This window comes from Paralichthys olivaceus, chromosome 14 (assembly GCF_024713975.1).
Source record: "Paralichthys olivaceus isolate ysfri-2021 chromosome 14, ASM2471397v2, whole genome shotgun sequence".
NCBI lineage: Eukaryota > Metazoa > Chordata > Actinopteri > Pleuronectiformes > Paralichthyidae > Paralichthys > Paralichthys olivaceus.
In genome coordinates, this window is record NC_091106.1 from 14,802,620 (window position 1) to 14,821,103 (window position 18,484).

An 18,484-nucleotide genomic window follows, 5' to 3' on the forward strand; every position below is an offset into this window, starting at 1 on the left:
TGCAACACATTTTTTCCCCCTGAGTGGTGGGGGGGTGTGGTGCTGGAAACGTCTGGACAGACATTCAGTCAGTCAGTCAGTCATTCAGTCACTCAGTCAGTTGGGCAGACTCACTTCTTATCTCTGTTACAACTCAGTCGTACTCAACCTGGCCCGGCCAGTTGCACGTCTGTCTCATTCATTTTCCTTTCCAAACCAGAGGGCCCAGCTTTTCATCAACTAACAAAAGCGCTGCCCATTTGTGAGAGGAGGAGGGGTGGGTGTGTATATGTGTGTGTATATGTATGTATGTATGTGTGTGTGTGTTGGACTTGGGTGAAATCACAACAGAGGGGGAAAAAAAAAAGAGGAGATTCTTTTGCTACTACAGGCAGCTATCTCCTCCCTCCTGCGTGGTCTTGGCTGCGGGTGTGTTGTTGGGACAGCAGGAAGGGGAGCTGGAGGAGAAACGTTAATCAATAGCCACAAGGTCAGATGGCCAGCGCCGGGCCTGTGCTGGAGCGTGCCCTGTTAGCGGTCCGTGGAGCTGCTGGCTGCTGAGGGGGATTTGTAGCACTTGTCAGGGCTTTAAGGAGCCCTCTCTAGACCACTCGCTCTGGGTGTGTGTGTGTGTGTGTGTGTGTGTGTGTGTGTGTGTGTGAGAGAAACATGCTGGTTAGCTGCAGGAGAGGGAGACATCTACTGGACACTGGGAGAAACCGCAGCACAGAGAGAATGAGGCCACCCAAATTTGTGGTCCCATTATGTGCAGTCAAAGTGTGCCCTGCATGATGTACATTTTTGTAGGCAGCTGCTGCAGTATAAAGTCTGTACGTTTACTGCCCGCCATTTGACCACATTTAAGCCAGAATCTCCCCTCACCCATACAAGCAACGTAGCCACTGATATTTAAGACTTTGTAAGTGCACTCCAGGTAATTCTACTCCGGTAATGAATACGCTTGGAGGATTAGTAATACACTCCTATTCTCCAAATGTGTCTTTGAAGTTTTACCTTTACGCTTAGTTAAAGTGAAGAATTCAAGCTTTTGTGTTTATATGCCCTTATGTGTGTGTGTGTGTGTGTGTGTGTAAGAGACTGAAATAAGAGTGTGCATATTTGCTATAGTCTTTCTAAGATAAGCTTACCACACTGAGCATTACACAGGAAAACTCCCCGGCTGAGCTCTGCGCTTCCATCGTATTTCTTCTCTCGCTCTGTTTCTCACAGCGGGTGATCTTGGGGGACCCTTTATCAGTACTGAACAGCTTTCCAGAGCCCTGCCCCCCCTCCTCTCACACCCACCTGTGGTTCCTCAGTTCGCCTTTTGTGCGGAGGAATCTGAGGCCGACCAACACCGATGCAGATGAGCGCAGAGGGACGGAGGCCGCGCTGGCAGGCCAGCACGATACCTATTAATCCAGCCCTAATCCATTTCTCCGAGATGGTCAGAGTGGTGGTGAGCACAGGGTTTATTGCTGCCCACCAGAACAAGATATGCACAGGAAGAAAGAGAAGCGATAAAGTTGAGTCTTATCTCTGGTTAGATGTGGGCATGAATTAGTTGTCTATGCCACGCTGATAACTTTGCCGTGAGCTGGTGCTTCTTTTAAAGACTGATAACAGCGGACCTCCTTTCTTGGTTGCAGCAAGTGTTTTGGGGATTTTTCTCCCACTGCTAATGTAAAGCAAAAGTTTCAGTTGCATCATGTTTCCATTCGTCTTTCGCGGCGCTGCTGTGGAAAATCTCAGTTTCGTGCATTTGCCAAAAAAAATGTGCTCCAGGCAGAACAAGCCCTTGGATGAGTCACCACATAAACAAGCTGGCTTCTCTTTTTGAGAATTTGTCAAACTGCTAAAATGCCGTTTGAAATTCATAGGCTACAAACTCTTCACATTGGTGACCTGACAGAAACCTGTTCTAACAGATGTGCCTCTTCTCCTCCTCCTTTTCTTTCACAGGGTAAAGAATTTTTAATGGCGTTCCGGTAGAGACATCAAGATGAACACGTTACCATCAATGGACCGGCACATCCAGCAGACCAATGACAGGCTGCAGTGCATCAAACAGGTGTGTATAAAGACCTTATAGTCATCCTTTAACCTCTGTCAGTAACGTGCAGACATGGATGTTAGAGACAAAGAAGAATATGAATTTACTTTGCATTTCCTCTCCTTTCTTAAACTCTCTCTCCTCTCAGCACCTTATATGGGCATCACTTTTTCTGGCCATTAGCTCCAGTCACACAGATCATGTTGCACCGGGTCATAGAGAGAAAGAGGGAGAGAGAAGGAGGCAAATCTGGCAGCGAACAAGCAACTTCAAAGAGACTTGCAACATAACAGACTCCATTTCTCTCTTTTCCCCCTCCTTCTCCTCCTTGTCCTCGTCCTGCCTTCCCTTACATCACGTTCCTGAGCCTTGACGTATGCCGGCCCTTGTTGTGGTTTTGCTTAAAAGCTTCCTTGACTGCCAGCTTTCAGGAGAGAGACATCTCGCAGTCAAGATACAGAACGAAAGACACAGTCAGTCAGACAGACGAACATCACCCAAGGCTACTGGCTCTGTCTGTGATTAATAGTATATGAAAACTCACCGGCTGGTTGGCTGGCTGTGGGCTTATTTGTTTATGCTACGTCGGTGTGATCCTTAATATCGCTTAACATCCATATGACACCGTGTCCTACTGGGAATGTTCAGGCTTTGAGCCGACGATTATGAGGTGACACATTCCTTTTTCTTCTGTGCCTTCTCTTAAATCCCCACCCCACTCCCACCTGAACTCCTGGGCATCCTATATATTAACCTTCACCTCAAAAAGCTCTCGTTGCCTTCTTTTTTTTACTTGGATTGCACAAAGGAAAGTGCTACACATCAAAATCTTGCATAGTTATATTTCAAAAATGTCAGCTCTTCTCACTCCAATAAAATGCTACGCTTCTCACTCCTCAGAGCCTCCTCAATTACTTTCTCAGGCGTCACTGATGAGCCCTTAATAGCCAGAGTTAAAACATCTAGCTCAATAAACGCACTAATTGTAGATTGGTTTATATACTTCTCAGCTCTGGCTGTAATAGAGCTTGTAGTAAAGCAGACTTCAAAGCAACGGAGTCAGTCTGCGAGCTTGGTGCTCGTGGCGGCTCTGCCAGCAGGGTGTTGTTTTGGTTTTGGGAAAGCCACTGGCAGAGAGCCAGGTGTTCTGCTGTTATTCACGCAGCCAGGTAGGCACTGAGCGGCCTGATCCTTGGCTGCTCTGAGAGAAAGGGAGGGGGATAAGTCGGTCCATCATCTCACAGAGGATAGTCTGTCAGACGTCTGGCTCTTTGTCTGCTGAAACCCCATCACTGCTGCTGCCGCCGAGTTTTCTCCCTCCCTCCACGTTCCCCGTTCTTGTCCTCATCCAACCCTGAACAGCAACAACAAAAAGAACGGCTCCATCCTCCTCCCAAAACTCAACAGAGCTATTTCGCTCTGCTGCCCCCCCCCCCCCCACACACACACACACACACATCAGAGTCGAGGTTGTCAGGCAGAGTCGGTGGCGAGCGCTGCGGCAGGAGGAGCTGTGAGTTCAGATCTAGACAGACAGCCCCTGCTGTGCTAGTTCTGATTCCTCTCGCGCTGGAGGGTGATACGCCTCCCATCAAGCAGCAATGATGCCAGATTATATCACTCATATAGAACAGGCTCCTCTTCTCCCTCTCATTCAACAAGAGCATCTCTCACTTTCTCTTACTCTCCCTGCTTGTCTTCATCACCAGTCAGAGCCCCTGTGAGAGTCTGCAGCTAACTCCATAATGGCTAATCTTCACATCACAAAAGATGAGTCACTCAAGGCCTCTCTTGATGCTCATGATATCATTGGAAGCTCTCAGAGATTTTCTCTGTGGGCGGGTACCAGGCCTGGCGCAAAGGGCTCTGTTCGCACCGACGAGCCCCTTTTGTCAGAAGCCACAGAAAAGCAGCCCCCTTTTAAAAACGCTCACCTCTGCTGCCCCCTAAAGACAATAGCTCTACCTTCTCCGCAATAACACACAAAACAAGATGCTTCAGCTCCAGATGAGAATAATAAATGCTTTCAAGTGGACTCAGTCTCGCCGACTGAACGAGCTGCAGCTCTGCGCCATTTCAGAGCTATTAACCTCCTGAGCTGCGAAGAAAAGGAGCCCAATTTTAAAACCGCTTATTGTGTCCTGCCAGCTTGAGTAGCCTTCAGACACTGGGAAGAAAAGACTCAACTGTTTCAGGCCTCAGTGAACAAGCGAGAGAGACAGACACAGAGGCTGAAAGAGATTAGACAACACACCAACGGCACGTATTGAGTCTGCACACATAGCTGCCAGGACCAAGGTTGTTTTCTTTGTGCACAGCCAGTGGACCTCTGGAGCCGCTGCTCTGTTACATTCTGCAAACAGGCTGTGAATGAGGGAAGAGAGAGGAGGAGGATTGGAGGGAAAGATTTGGTTGCCGTGTGGGTCATGGGGGTGAGGACTGGGTTTTGCCAAGAGAGATTAACAAGAAACACTGGCATCATTGTTGATATGGGTGTGATCTTCTTCCCACAATGCAGCAGAGCTCGGTGTGGGCGTACATGGGAAGGAGTCAAGGTCCTTACAGGGTTGTGCTGAAACACAAGGCATTAAATCAAGGCAGTTTGGTGGGAGAGCGCGAGGCTGCAAAACTATTTGGTTTCAGTGTTTTTCCAATTTGTACTGAATGTGAAGAAAAAAACAACACTCATTATTTCCCATTGTCTCTAATGGAAGTCTCTTTTTCTCTCCGTTTGCACAGCACTTACAGAACCCGGCCAACTTCCACTCAGCGGCCACAGAGCTGCTCGACTGGTGTGGAGATCCCCGGGCCTTCCAGCGACCTTTCGAGCAAAGTCTCATGGGATGTCTGACGGTACGCAAACATCAATTATGGTTTTTGTTGGGTTTTTCAGGTACTTTTTAAGAGGCTGGAGCAAAACAATAATTAGATTTGGATACTTTGGAAAACACAGGGGAAAAAACGATGGGCGTGTTTGTCCACTTTTGAAGCGTTTGGCCACCTTTTCAGATACTGCAGGTTATCACAGAATGTGTAATATTCTAAACAAGATTAATGTCGTATTTAAATTGACATTCAGCATTTGTTTATGCCTTTTTCCGCTCTCTAGTAGCAGGGTATAGGGAAGGTTTATTCAAGGCAGCTGCTCAGGCCGTCAGGGGCCAGTGACACAGGTTAAAGTCCTTGTTGCCCGCTGCTTCACTACACTTTGTGCTTTACACACACACACTCAACAAGAGGCTTGCACAAGACCTCGGGTAGCTAGTCACCTCTGGCTAACGTCTTTCAGTTCACCACTTACCACGCATCGATTTGGACACAGGGCCAGAGAGCTTGCTTGCACCAGGTGTGAGAAACACACACACACACACACACATACACACACACTCAAATAGAGTGACACAAGGCTTCTTTGGAGCAGAGCATTGCAAGTTCCACGTGTTTGTCGCTGCGATGAGTCTCTGAAACACTGAAGGAACATTGTCCCCAGCTGAGGTGGTAGCGTGAGCAAACAAATAAATGCTCATTAATGTGTAAATCACAATAAAAGCCTCTTAAAGGATGATGAACAGCTATACAATGGGGCCCACCACTGAGCTCCGTCACAGCATGGGGCCGCCTCCATCAGCCAAATTGTTTCATCAGACTCTGAGAGCAAGCAGCTTCTTATCTAGGGAGAATTACATTGAAGTGCAACAAGTCCATTCTCGTAAGGATTTTGTTAACTTGCTGGGGAAATTTAAACATGACATTGCATCTTTTGGAATCACAGCCCCACAAGATTTGTCAAAGCGGAGTGAAACTAAAAGCGGTTCTCATGTCGATACGTCTGTTCCCTCTGGCATGTCGAACACGCGGAGGTCATTCTTCAGTCCCTGAAGGAGTATCAGCTCCAGAGCAAAGAAAAGATGACATAACTGAGCCAATGTGTTCTCAGAATCTGTCATGCCCCCCCACCCTGTCCCCCTTTAGAAGCTGAAAGCTCACGTCCCCTTCTCCAAAAATGTTATCTTGTTAACAATAAGCTCAGCAAATAATAAAAACAGATCCACTGGCAAATTCATAGGCATAAAAAAGGTTCAACAGCGTCATCAAACTCTTTAATGGTTTATGTGCCATTTAATGGTTTATGTGCCCCCCCCCCCCCCCCCCCCCCCCCCCCCCCGCAGTGTCTTGATGCATCCCCCCCGTTTAAGAAGCACCAAACTAAGCTGTCAGTGCTCTACTATTAGCTCTGCCTGCTTGGCAATCTGTGGGTTTTTCTTCTTTCTTCATGCATCCTGTATCAAGAGTGTGGGTGATGTCAGTGCACACAGACATCCGCATTATGTCTGTCTCCCGTCCCACAGTTTTCTAAAAAAATCACCCACGTAACTCACTAGGGGCTGTCTGTCTTTCACATACAGCCAATTCAACCGCCAAGCAGAAATAAAAATTACAGAACTGCGGCTTTTCTCTTTACTTAAGCAAACAAACAAGAATGTGAATGGCCCAGTAACCCTAACCCCAACTCTTCAGCACCTCTTGCAGCACTGAGTTTTATATTGACAGCAAAATGGGCCTGGATGCACATCCTCAGAGGGAGATTAAGAAAGAAAAAAACAGCTTTTGAGGTAAAACACTGTCAAATCCATGTTAAATCTATGTTAGCCTCTGTAGCTGGCTGTCTGCCTCATACAAACTGTCGGGCAGACTCAGTCACGCAGGAATTAAACGATCGACAACAGCGCGATTTAAGCATTTGTCAGAATACTCATTGTTTGCATAACAGGGTAAATGTTGAATTAATCCCTGGAATGACATCCTTTGCAATCAAATAAATATAATGCGATTCTCTGGAACTGTACAGTTTCATATCACCATCTGTTGATTAAACTAAACCTTATTTATTAGTGTATTTTCCATAGTGTTTCTTTCTGCACTCTAGCAGCCTTATTACCTGTGACAGAGGCACGTTATCACTGTGTAGCTGGCTCTCTAAAAGCCACCCTGGCTGACCTTGTTAACGCTAATGTGTGTTTTAGGTCAGCGAGAGCAGAGGAGATGTCATCTGTTAGCAGATAAAAGCAGAGGGGTTTCCCCTCCTTGTAATGATTTACCCCTTTCTTCTGAGTCCTGTCTAACATCACTCAGTCTCTCCTACACCACATACGTTAGAGTCCGGGAGGTTCCTGCTTCACGTCCCGTAAACCTTCAGCCTCCTTTTGAAGTCATTAACACAAAAAGCATCGTTAAAGTCTTACAGCCGGGGACTGGTCTTTCTCAAAAACTGAAATGCAAAAGAGGACACTTCTCCTTGAGACTTCTTCTCCTCCTGCCTTCCCTACACTCCAGTTTGGCTGAAAATTACATTAGCCCTGTAGCTATTTCCACACTTATATGGTCTGCAAGTGTAATTGAACCTACAACCTTTTGGTCAGGAGACAAACTCTGTTCACTCCGGGGCCACAGTGGGGCGTGTTTGAGGATAACCTTTCAGAGGCTCTGCTCGGTCTGCAGAGCGGCTGTGGTTTGACTCACTCACCTCTCTTGGAGGCTGATGCAGTCATCAGAGTCGTCCTGACTGTGGATCAGTGGAGCGCTCCAGACTACAGACTCCACATTAATCTTAGTGTGTGTGTGTGTGTGTGTGTGTGTGTGTGTGTGTGCGTGTGTGTGCGTGTCTGTCTGAAGATAAATGAAGTTTCATGATAGCAGTGGCTCAGAATATTAACACAGTTAAGAAAGTGAAAGGACTACGATGCCTTAACTATGGCTCACTGTTTATTTAGCATTTATTCTTCAATTGAGAAATCAATATTTTATGATATTGCATCAGAAAGTCATCCATCCATTATCTGTACTGCTTATCCTCTGAGTGTCGCAGGAGAAGCTGGAGCCAATTGTATGAAAAAGTGTTATTTATTAAAGAAATATAGACTTGTTAACTAATTGATTTGTAGATTCACAGAATATCATCTGCAAATACTGATGGATAACTTCATTAATTTTACAAACAAATTATGTCAAGTTTCGAATTCTTAAATTTGATTGTTTCTGTCGCCTGTGCCGAGGAGGTTATTTTTTTCATTGTTGTATGATTGTGTGTCTGTTTGATATTTAGCCGCATTACACAAAAACCACTTGACATAATTCCACAAAACACTGTGGAAGGGGGTAGTACGGTTCAGTTCAGGGATGACCATATTCAATTTTGGTGCAGATGCATCACCTTCTTTAAAATTGTGGGACAGGATATTTTCATACATTTCTTTGGGAATGATTCAAAGATCTAGATGAAAAAAAAACAGGCACATTTGGGGAAATATTATTTATGAGTGTGTGAAATTCGGTGCAGCTTGCAGCAACCTGCTTATTCACTCTTCTGAGTGCTTTTCTAGTTTTAGTTTTGTTTTATCATATATTACAATAAACTGAATTCAATAAACTGAATTCACGAGTAATTTTTTCACTTATAGACAAAACAATTGACCTCGAAAATCTTCAGCAGATCTATAAACAATGAAAATAACTGACTGTTGCGGGTAGTGCGTTAATCTCTCACTTTTATGTTGCACTATGTGAATCTACTGAAGATAAACTCTCTCCCTTAACTTCAAAAAGAGCTGCAACTGCTTTAACCTTGTGCTCATAATGATGTAATTAAAATGATGCAATGATTAAAAACACTTTACATAATGCTGAACCAATTAGAGCCGGAAGGACAGCAGCGATTCTCATGATCTGCTGTTCTTTTCCCAGGTGGTGAGTCGCGTTGCTGCGCAGCAGGGGTACGACTTGGACTTGGGCTACAGGTTGCTGGCCGTGTGTGCAGCCAACAGGGACAAATTCACCCCCAAATCTGCAGGTAAGACGCTGTTGTTTCTCTGACATGGCAGCAGATGCATGCTTGTACATCATCCCATTCACCGCTGTTGACTTGCAAAACAACACAAAGCTCCATTGTTCCTCATGCTGCAATTACTCACTTTTTCATTTCGTAGAATTTAAACACATCACCGTGTGGTGTGAAGTCACGATCAGGTCAGGAGAGTGGCCATTCTACTACTCTGCTCAGGATGTGACTGCACAATGAAGCTGATTATTATGTTCTAAGCAATGTTGGGATATTTTCTTGGTATTGCCAATGAATCTCATAATTAAACTCACTCACAATTTAATTAGCTATTTGCTTTGTTCAGTAAAAAACAAGTGTCAGTTAAAGTTTACTTGAATGTGTGGCTTGGAAATGTTAGATTTCTACAAATGGCTGCAGCCACAGACATCACGCAGAAAGCCCATAGAGCATTATAATGTCAGATATTTTTAGTCCCCATGAAACATTAATGTGCTATTGAGATGAGCTGTCTGGGTGGTAGCCTCACAAAAACAGTCTGCTCGACAGTCTCCCTGCACAAACCCACACTCGTATGTACAGTCTACATGGACTTACAAAAACAAGAGCGAGGGCGAGCCCTAATGTTGTCCTCGGACATTTATCTATCAAATCCAATCCCCTCCCTCAATCCATACCTCCTCTTCCTGCCTCATGCAGTGCAGGGGTGGCCTGTTCTCGTGCATTTGTCAAAGTGAAACGTGCAGAGAGAGAAAGAAAGAGATGGATGGCTGGAGAGGTGTTGCTGACATGTACTGGACCGCTCACTCTGCCCCAACAGAGCTGTAGCATCCCATCAGGCCACAGATAAACCTTTTGTTTGGCAGTTACATAAGTGGATGCAGCGAGAGGCAAATATTTTGATTCCACTGTCTGATTTTCTTTGTTTCTCAAACATGGCGGACATGTCAGTGTTTCATAACGGGAAGAGCAGTGACAGGGCTGACAGTAACAGTTCTGAAATATTATCCCATAATTCCTCATATGAGCTGCAGGGTGTTGCAACTGAATATACAGACGGCAGAAATATATCACTTTCTTCTGCTCATAATGCTCCTATGATATAAACGTTTGCTTGAACTGAATATCCTCTTTCAGTCGTGGTGGGAAGTGTCTTGTTGGGAGGAACTTAAGTGGGCAGACAGACGTCAGTGTAGAATATTGATTGCTGTATTTCTCTCTCTGTCTGTGTTCCTGTGTTGAGATAATGTGATTGTTGTCCAGGCATGGCTCGTGCTGGCTGGCCGTCTGGGCCCGGCTGACAGTCAGAATCATCTGCAGGGGCCGCTGATGGTTCTGGGATCTAATAGAAGACAGAACTGGGTTTCAAGGAAGAGCTGTTTACGCACCGTGGACAAATGGGAAATGTGGTGTAATTATGCATGTTGGAGTTGAGGGAGGGAGGGAGGGAGGGAGGGGGTATACGATGCGGGCAGTCATCAAATGAGAAAGGCAGTCAGGCTGTCGGGGTGGGAGGCAGATGTGACTCAGGGTGGGTCTCGCTCAGTGAGCATCCGTCTTACCTCCCTTGCAAGGACGTCTGTCTGAGGAAGCAGACATGAGGGCGACAGAGGAGACATGAAGCACACTTGAACCCTAGATGCTCATTCAAATGCATCAACAGAGCAACAGAGAGGCCTTTACTGCTCTGTTATCTCCGCCCATATGCTCATATTTGTGTATCCTCCCTGTCATTTTGTGTGTGCGCAGGCATGAATGTGTGTCTTAATAGTGCAGCCACAGCACAATCTTCTGACAGCCTGCGCGGCGACAGAGGGCCGCAAATCTGACACCTGAGAGCCCAGATAAGGGCCGAGGAGTCTGGGATGCTCTCTGCAGGCTCCTCTGGGGGAAGAGGCAGACTCTTTAAGTCTATGGATCAATCACGCTGACGCTTTCCTTCAGAGCATCATCTAAAGAGGAAATTGATAAAGCAATCAAGTGTGTTTTACTCACTACAACAAATCCAAAATCCTCTCAAGCTAACGTAGGTGGCAAGTGACTAGTGAGTCTTTAAATAAAGTAATGTGTGACTCATTTCAATCATTTGTTGAACATGAGCAGATTTATGTTTATTTAAAAATACCTTTTTTTTCTGAAGACCCCAAAGAAGCTCCTGGAGAATTAATATACATACATTACAGATACATTTCCCACATTAAATTTACAGTTAAATCTTGTATTTATGACTTTTTGCAAGAACGAGAACTCGTGAAAAAAACTGCCGCTGCCCACACTTGCACTTCTCCTGTTTTAAAAGTGCACGCTGCCATCCTGTGAGACTCGTCGAGTGAAGTGCAGAGATTTTCAGCAACAGCAGGCCGCTGCTGATGAGCTGTCTGGAGATTGTGACCCTGCAGTGAGGCCTGGAGGATTAGTTTGCTGCTCTAATCTGGAATCAGCTAGTGAAGAGACTTATCTGCTGTTAGGCGAACTAGCATTAGCACTGTTAACTCTCCGAGCCAGGGAGGATACACAGAATTAATGCTGTTAGCACACTTACAATGTTGTGTTTAGTTTACTCTAGAGCATATTCCTGATAATAGATTTATGTGTAGCCTCTCCTCCAAATGCTGTGTTTTAAAATCTATCGTCCGTTCATGAATCTTCTTAGAGTTTTATGTTTTTCCTTCCAATAATCTGTAGTCTGGTGCTCACAGGCTTCCAGCTGAGAGGTTCATTAGATAATAGGTGTGCCGCTGCCCCACAAACACTCAACACAACCCTGATAGACTCTGAGTTCTCTGGCTACTGTGTTCATCAGACAACAAATCAGATTAGTAGAATAATCTGCCGAGGGTTTAACAGTTTCCTTCCTCAGTGAATCTGCCATCAAGTTCACAACAGCTTGTTGTCTCTGAGAATAAACCCACAAAATCACCATTGACAACTTCTCCACTTCTTTCTCACCTCTTCTACGTGTTGACGTGCCCTCTTTTTTCACATTTTAATTAAATGAAAGTAAATCTCAGGGTAGTTTTGAAAGTGTATTATGTTTCAACATGACTTGACGCACTCTGTATGAGAGGCAACCGCTTCTTGGCAGTGAGCACTATTTTCTAAGAACCCGACTGTAATGTTTTAAGTCAGAAGCAGGTTGCGGCTTGTTGCTCCTGCAGTCTCACTCAGAAATAAAAATTCAGTAATGTGCACTGGCATGGCATGTTGTTGGAATCCATACAGGAGGTTAAGCTCGACTGATGAATAGTTGTTGTGGTTTCAAAAAGCAGGTAACATCTTTATCTACATGAGATAATTGTGTTGTGGGGTTTTTCCTACGTAAGAGCAGGTTCTTACTTTTCAGCTGAAAAACAATTGGGGAAATATGATTGAAAAGATAGTTTCTAGAGGGTCGGTAAATTCCCCACTGACACCGCACACACACACACACACACACACACACACACACACACACACACACACACACACACACACACACCCCCTCACACTTTCATCAGTAAAAAAAGAGAGAGTCACAGCTCTGTCAGTCAACACAGTGCAAAGTAGTGTTTGAAATGTGGAAAAACATTCACACTGCTGTGTCAACAATGACAGAAAACTTCCAGGGTGTGGCTGTAACTCACCCTGTGTGCTGTAAAACACACACACACACATACAGTTGTGTCTCCAGGACTTCATTACTTTACATTGACTTGTTTTGATATCCTGTGGACTTACTCTAAACTTAACCAGAAGAACTTTTGGTCATTAGGTCAGTCTGTGATCCTCATTATATCCACTGGTCCTGCCTTAAATCAGTGTTTATGCTGGAAAAGTTCCTAAAGAATGAGTGTACACACACACGCTCACACTCACACAGCTCACGAAAACTACCTCACCAACCCACAACTTTCATAATTCAGGGAGCAGTGCAAGTGAATGAACAGCTGTAAATAAGAACCCCCATCAGACCATGTGTAGATTCATCCCTGCAGTGTGTAAGTGCCTGTACACACACACACTACAACAGTCTGACATGCCGTCCACTTATCTGTCTCAGTTTACTTTCACCTGATTGATTTTCTCACCCCCATCTCTTGCTTCCATCTTTGAGCTGTGTGTGTAGAACCAGAGGAAAGTGGAATGTGTATGGCATCCCTTTTTGTTACTGACCCAATCAACCTTACAGACTTTTATATTTAATTACTGCTGAGTAAGAGCAGCGTGCTGAATTATTAACAGGAAGCAGCGGTTTATTTTTAGAAGGCAGGCCTCTCCTCTGACACTCTCCAGTGGTTTGCGTTAGATGATGAAATCCCGTTGCAACCCCCCCCCCCCCCCCCCCCCAAACTACCCTCAGAAGTTCACTACTAAGTTTGTAGAAATAAAGTGCATGGGGGAGATGCTTATTAGGATCAGTGCATTTGTTGTCTCTGGCTGATTGGGTCCTTTATCACCCACTACTTAATTGGTTTGGTTTGCACAGTTGCAAGTAAATTCAGTTCGCTGATGTCCCAGCTGAGGCGGCAGTGCAGTTGTTCTCCAAACACAGAAGACTTTGTTCTTGTCAAAACTGGGTGAGCAAATGATTTTAAATCCTGCTTTTGTTCAGGGTTGACTGATCTGGCAACCCACACCTCAGGACTCAACCACCGTCGCCCTCCCCCCATCCTCCCCACAGGGGCTTTCTGACACACCCTTTTCATGTTCTCTCCCTGCCCAACAATGCCTCTGTTGTGTCTGTTTGAAATATGCGTGGGATATTTGTGAAGCTGTCGATGACTGAGCGTTGTCAGTCAATGACAACTTCCCCGCCTCTGCTGTCACAAGGCCAGTGGTTTCCCCCCCCGCACACTCTTCGGCTTCAGCTCAACATTTGGGTGAGGATAGACAGAATTATGACAGCTTTCCCTGCGTTGTCTTTCTCCTCCGTTTTAGGTTAGAGGCAGACGAAGAGAGGATGAACTCAGATTCACCCTCCAACTGTCTCCTCTTTAATTCAGTTGCACTCAAATATTCTGCTCGTCTCTGGTGTGTCTTGTTAATTTGATTTTACAAAGTGGCCTCTGATGAAGACGGGGGAAACGTTGTCAGGTTAGATGTCCTGCAGTGAGGAATCCCCCTCGCTGATGAAGCTGATAACTTATCTAACTTTTTCAGAAAATGTGATCTTAACATTTTTTTCTCCCACTTCCTCTCTCATGCATCGGCTTCCAGTCAGCCTGCACATAGCACATCAAGCTCCACCCATTTGTGGAAGTTGTCAGATTGTTTTTTCTGCCTCTATTGTTTTTTTGTGCCCTCCCTGACAAATGGCAGTGGCATTGCTGGATCGTGCATGTGTGAATGTGTGTTGCACTGTCTCACAGCTCAGAGAAAGCAGGGCAATGGAGCGCTAGACAGACTAAGCTGAACCCATCAATACCAGCACCTCACAGCTGAGGTGAGAAGCACTGGAATATCTTGCCCTCTCTATATCTCTGCTCCTGTTTGTCTGCGTCAGCTCGCTGTCTTTATCTCTTCCCCCTCATCCTGCCTCCTCCTTGGCTGTCTCCTCCGCTCCCTCTGTCTATTTCTCTCTCCCTCCCTCCCACCCAATCCCCCCGCTGTCTCGAGAGTGTGTTGGAGCCGGTAGCAGGTACAGCAGGAGCCCATTAGTGCGGAGCCCCTGCTCTGATTGGATAAGCCGGAGAAACCGGGAGACTGCCTCTGAATAATTGATGTGCATTGTGCAGACGCTGGACAGGGGGAAAAGACAGATCAGAGAGCAAAGGGAGGAGGATGAGAGTGAGCAAAAGGAAAAGGGAGAGAAAGACGGGAGAGGGGAGAGGAAGTGAGGGAGAAAGAAGAGTGAGCGGAGTAAGGGATACGTGGAGGGAGTGAGAGTGATAAGGTGCAGGCAGGAGCCTTGGAAGCAAGGAAAGCTTCAGGAGTTGCCGCCGGCCTCTGCGGGAACAGGAGCATTTGTGACACTTGAGTCTTTTCTCTGCACTATGAAGGGAATGAGATGAGATGTGCAGGGACTTTGCTTGGCTCTGGGTAAGTATTAGTGTGTGAGAGTGTGTGTGTGTGTGTTTGTGTGGTCTAAGTATTACAGTATAACTCGTGTAGTGGATACCTAAATCTTGTTTGCACAGTCAGTTTAAGGGTATTTGTCTCCATAATGGGAGCAAAAAACAAGTCACTGGGTTCTGGTTAGGTTTAGCGTGTTTGACAAGTATAGACCTGGTGAAGGTTTGACTTCGTCTTCAGTAAATTGATGTCAGTCAATGCCGTGTGTGTGTGTGTGTGTGTGTGTGTGTGTGTGTGTGTGTGTGTGTGTTTCCATTTGTTTATCTCTGCTATTTGATTGTGTATAAATGCATGGGGAGAAGTCAGGTGTGAATGAAGGTCAACCCAACAGTTTATTCAGGTCTATGATGATACAGTAAGTAGTTTTATATATAAATTAGTTAAAACATTAAACTCAGAACTTATCTGTCTGTATCAACTGTAATTTAGGCCACATGGGTTTCTGTGTTGTCTGGTTTGCTGCGGCCATTGACCACTCACTCACTCAAGACAGGATCAGGACAGATCAGCTGACCACACGTTGACCTACATGCTGTTCTCTCATAGGCTTATTTTGAGTGGGTTTTTTTGTCTGTGTGCAGTGTGTACAAGCACACATCCATAGTAGGACTCATTGATTCTTTTTTTTGTCATATTAATATGAGCTTTACATAGGTTATCGAGACTAGGGGGGGAAATAAATTGGAAACAATTCTTAGGATATTGTTATCAAAGCTTTATGACAAAGAAATTAAATTTAGGCTGGTTTTTAAAAGTTTTAACCAAAAACTTTATCATAAACAACTTTGAATAAAATAAAATAAAATACAAAGAAATATATAAAACGTGAATTATTTTTAGTTTTTACTTAAAATGCATTTTTTATCCTGAAAAACAAAAGTTTTCTAATTGATATAAACATAAAAGCTGATACCGATATGACTGTGAAAGGCAACTATAGGCTATTGGACAACGTCAGTTTCTAATCAAGACCAGGCATTGAAATGGTTAACTTTGAGGTTTAGGTTGATATTAATTTAAGTTATTTTGAGGGAGTAATTTCTGAAAACAATGTGAAATGAATCTTTAGCTCACACAAAGGAAGAAGAACAAAGCTGGTTTTGTCAGTTTACATTTAGTTTGTCATTATGCAAATATGCAAATGTGAAAATGACCTGCAAACACATTTCCACCGTTGTCGTTGAATGAAGCCTGGTGAGGCACCATCGCACATTCTACAACTTCCCCCAGTTAATGACGTCGAAAGGAGCATGAATCCACGTTGCTGCTAAGAGTGCACGTGTATGTGCAGTTATATCTGTACGTCTGGAGAAGATGACCCACTTTTCCAGTGTGGATTCTTTTTTAAGTTGATGACCAGCTCTTGGACCCAGAGCCTGTCTGCCTGTCTCAGTCATTAGAGGAGATGAATGGGGGAGGATGGGTGAGTGTAGTCATGGAAGGACAATGCAGTTAGATCAGTGCACAGACAGGCCTCTCCTTTTTTTTTTTGTTAAAAGTATTAAAACCACCTTAAAACTGACCACGTCATTAGAAAGTGCAGTTGCAAACAATCACAGAAACCTCCATTGACCAAGAGCAGAAAATACTACAGAGAAACATGGCTTCCAGCGAACTGCAGCACTTCCTGTTCGCCTGGGCAGGGTGTTAACCGCCCGAACCATCTGCATCCTCAATCTCACAGCCACACGCAGCCGCTGTAACCTTTCTCCTTTCTCTCTGGCTCCCAACGCTCTCTTTTGTATTGCTTACTTTACACAGTTCTGTGACCTCCTGTGACTTCACTTGGAGTACTTCCCATCAGGCAGTTCAGTGACTCATTCATGGCATTTGACTCTGAACTGTACGTGTGTGGCGTGCGTCTGTTTCTGCACTTTGTTTCTGCTTTTTTCTCTTTCCTGTGAATCATTGCCATGCTTGTCATCCTTCCCCCCTCTGAATGAGAGCGAGTGTCCGAGCGTAGCTGTATTAGATTTGTCGCTTTGAGAATTGAGAGCAGAATTTCTCTGTGGACAAACTGATGTCAAGTATTGTTAGCAGTGAGGGTGGAGCTCTTTGCGCCCCGGGCGATACAGGATGTGTTTTAGAAAACACTCATAAAAAGTGTTTTGCCGTGTTAATCACTTCCATGTCTATTCTGCACGTCAGTCAAAATGTTTTGACATCTTCGCGTGGCCTCTTCTCTAGAAATGATTCATTTTATCTAAATCACCTGCACCACAGCCATCACTTTTTAAATCGCTGTCTTTATATCATAAAATAAAAAAAAAAACAGGAAATCGTATTTCTTAAACCCCTCTGAATTCTTGATTATGTTTTTCACCCTGGTGATTTCATTGAAGGAACGACAGTGCGAGATGAAAAGAGACATTGTGGAAGTTGAGACAAATAGCATGTCTCGTTATAATTAGGCTATGTGATATTTACTAGTCCCCCTGAAGTGGCACGGAGCTGTGCACTGCAGATAAGAGCAGTTCATTCACAGCTCGCCGTTCTCCGATGTTTCTCCCTTTGCCGTCTTGTGAAGTGCTTTACTGTATAAGCACATCTTCACAAAGCCAAGACGCCGACTTGTTTACTTGCTGACACAGACCTCAGTGTCCTTATTTATTACTTTGCTTTTCTTTTTTTTCCCCAACACATGCTTGTGTCCACATACCTGTTTGTTTCCCTGTTTACCTTTACATGCATTTAAGCGCAGCTGTGCCTATTTGCTGTGTGACTAAGATGTGCATAATGGCCGTGTGATCGTATGTAGGATCATTGTGAGCGCTGTGACAGCTCTCCTATACACATATGGAAGGTTGTGACCCCTGCAGGCTTAGCACTGTAAGCAGGGCGCATTGACTCACAGAGCGTCTGACGCAGACACATCGGTCACCTGAAATTCAGACTCAAGCTGAGAAGTAGGTCAAATCCATAGGTGCTGTAACTCCTGTCATAGCAAATGTACCCGAAGCAAATCTGCAGTGCTGGGTAATGTCACTCGATACAGGATACAAAAAATGTAACATTAAGTGGTGAACAGAGGAAGCAGTTTAAGATTTAAAAGTGCTTTCCCAGATAAATAAGTTTGGGAAAACATAAAAGACCGGTTTTGGAAACGGACATTAAATAATATACAAAGGAAATGAGCTTAGCATCCTAATGCTCATCCTTTGTTGTCCTTGACCCCTTATATAACAGCACATGAACTGAGAGTATCTGACTACTGAGAATGAGCATTTCCAGCTGCTATAAATACAATGCTAAGAAATGTTAATCTCTGTAGTGATTGAGATTGAGTTTGTTGTTTTGTTTGTTTCTCTTGTGGCCACATGTGCACATTTCCTCCCAGAGCGCCGACATTTTGCATTTTCAGCCAGATGTAGCCGTCCGTCGTTCTGCATCATGTTTGGTGTTCATGCTGATTCTCAATAACTCTGCCCCGTTTAAAAATGTGCAATTTGAACCCCCACAGAAACCAGCACCTGCAGGAGATGTCAGAGTGACTCAGGTAGAGCTATACCCTCAACTTCTGGGCTGCACCATCTCTCTGGCTTGTGACCCACACACATCCTCATGGG

General features: G+C 44.7%; 1 protein-coding gene across 3 annotated transcripts in view; it reads left to right on the forward strand.

Annotated features, from left to right (window-relative positions):
- Positions 1-18,484, forward strand: part of zmiz1a (zinc finger, MIZ-type containing 1a) — a 97,181-nt gene that overhangs the window by 65,038 nt on the left and 13,659 nt on the right. For 2 of the 3 annotated variants that reach the window (XM_069538329.1, XM_069538331.1), the window contains exons 4-7: positions 1,942-2,050; positions 4,772-4,885; positions 8,774-8,879; positions 18,379-18,414. In XM_069538329.1, coding sequence (XP_069394430.1) covers positions 1,982-2,050; positions 4,772-4,885; positions 8,774-8,879; positions 18,379-18,414 — 325 coding nt within the window. In that variant the 5' untranslated portion in view covers positions 1,942-1,981. The remainder of the gene's footprint in view (positions 1-1,941; positions 2,051-4,771; positions 4,886-8,773; positions 8,880-18,378; positions 18,415-18,484) is intronic. The other variant, XM_069538330.1, reaches the window with a different exon arrangement.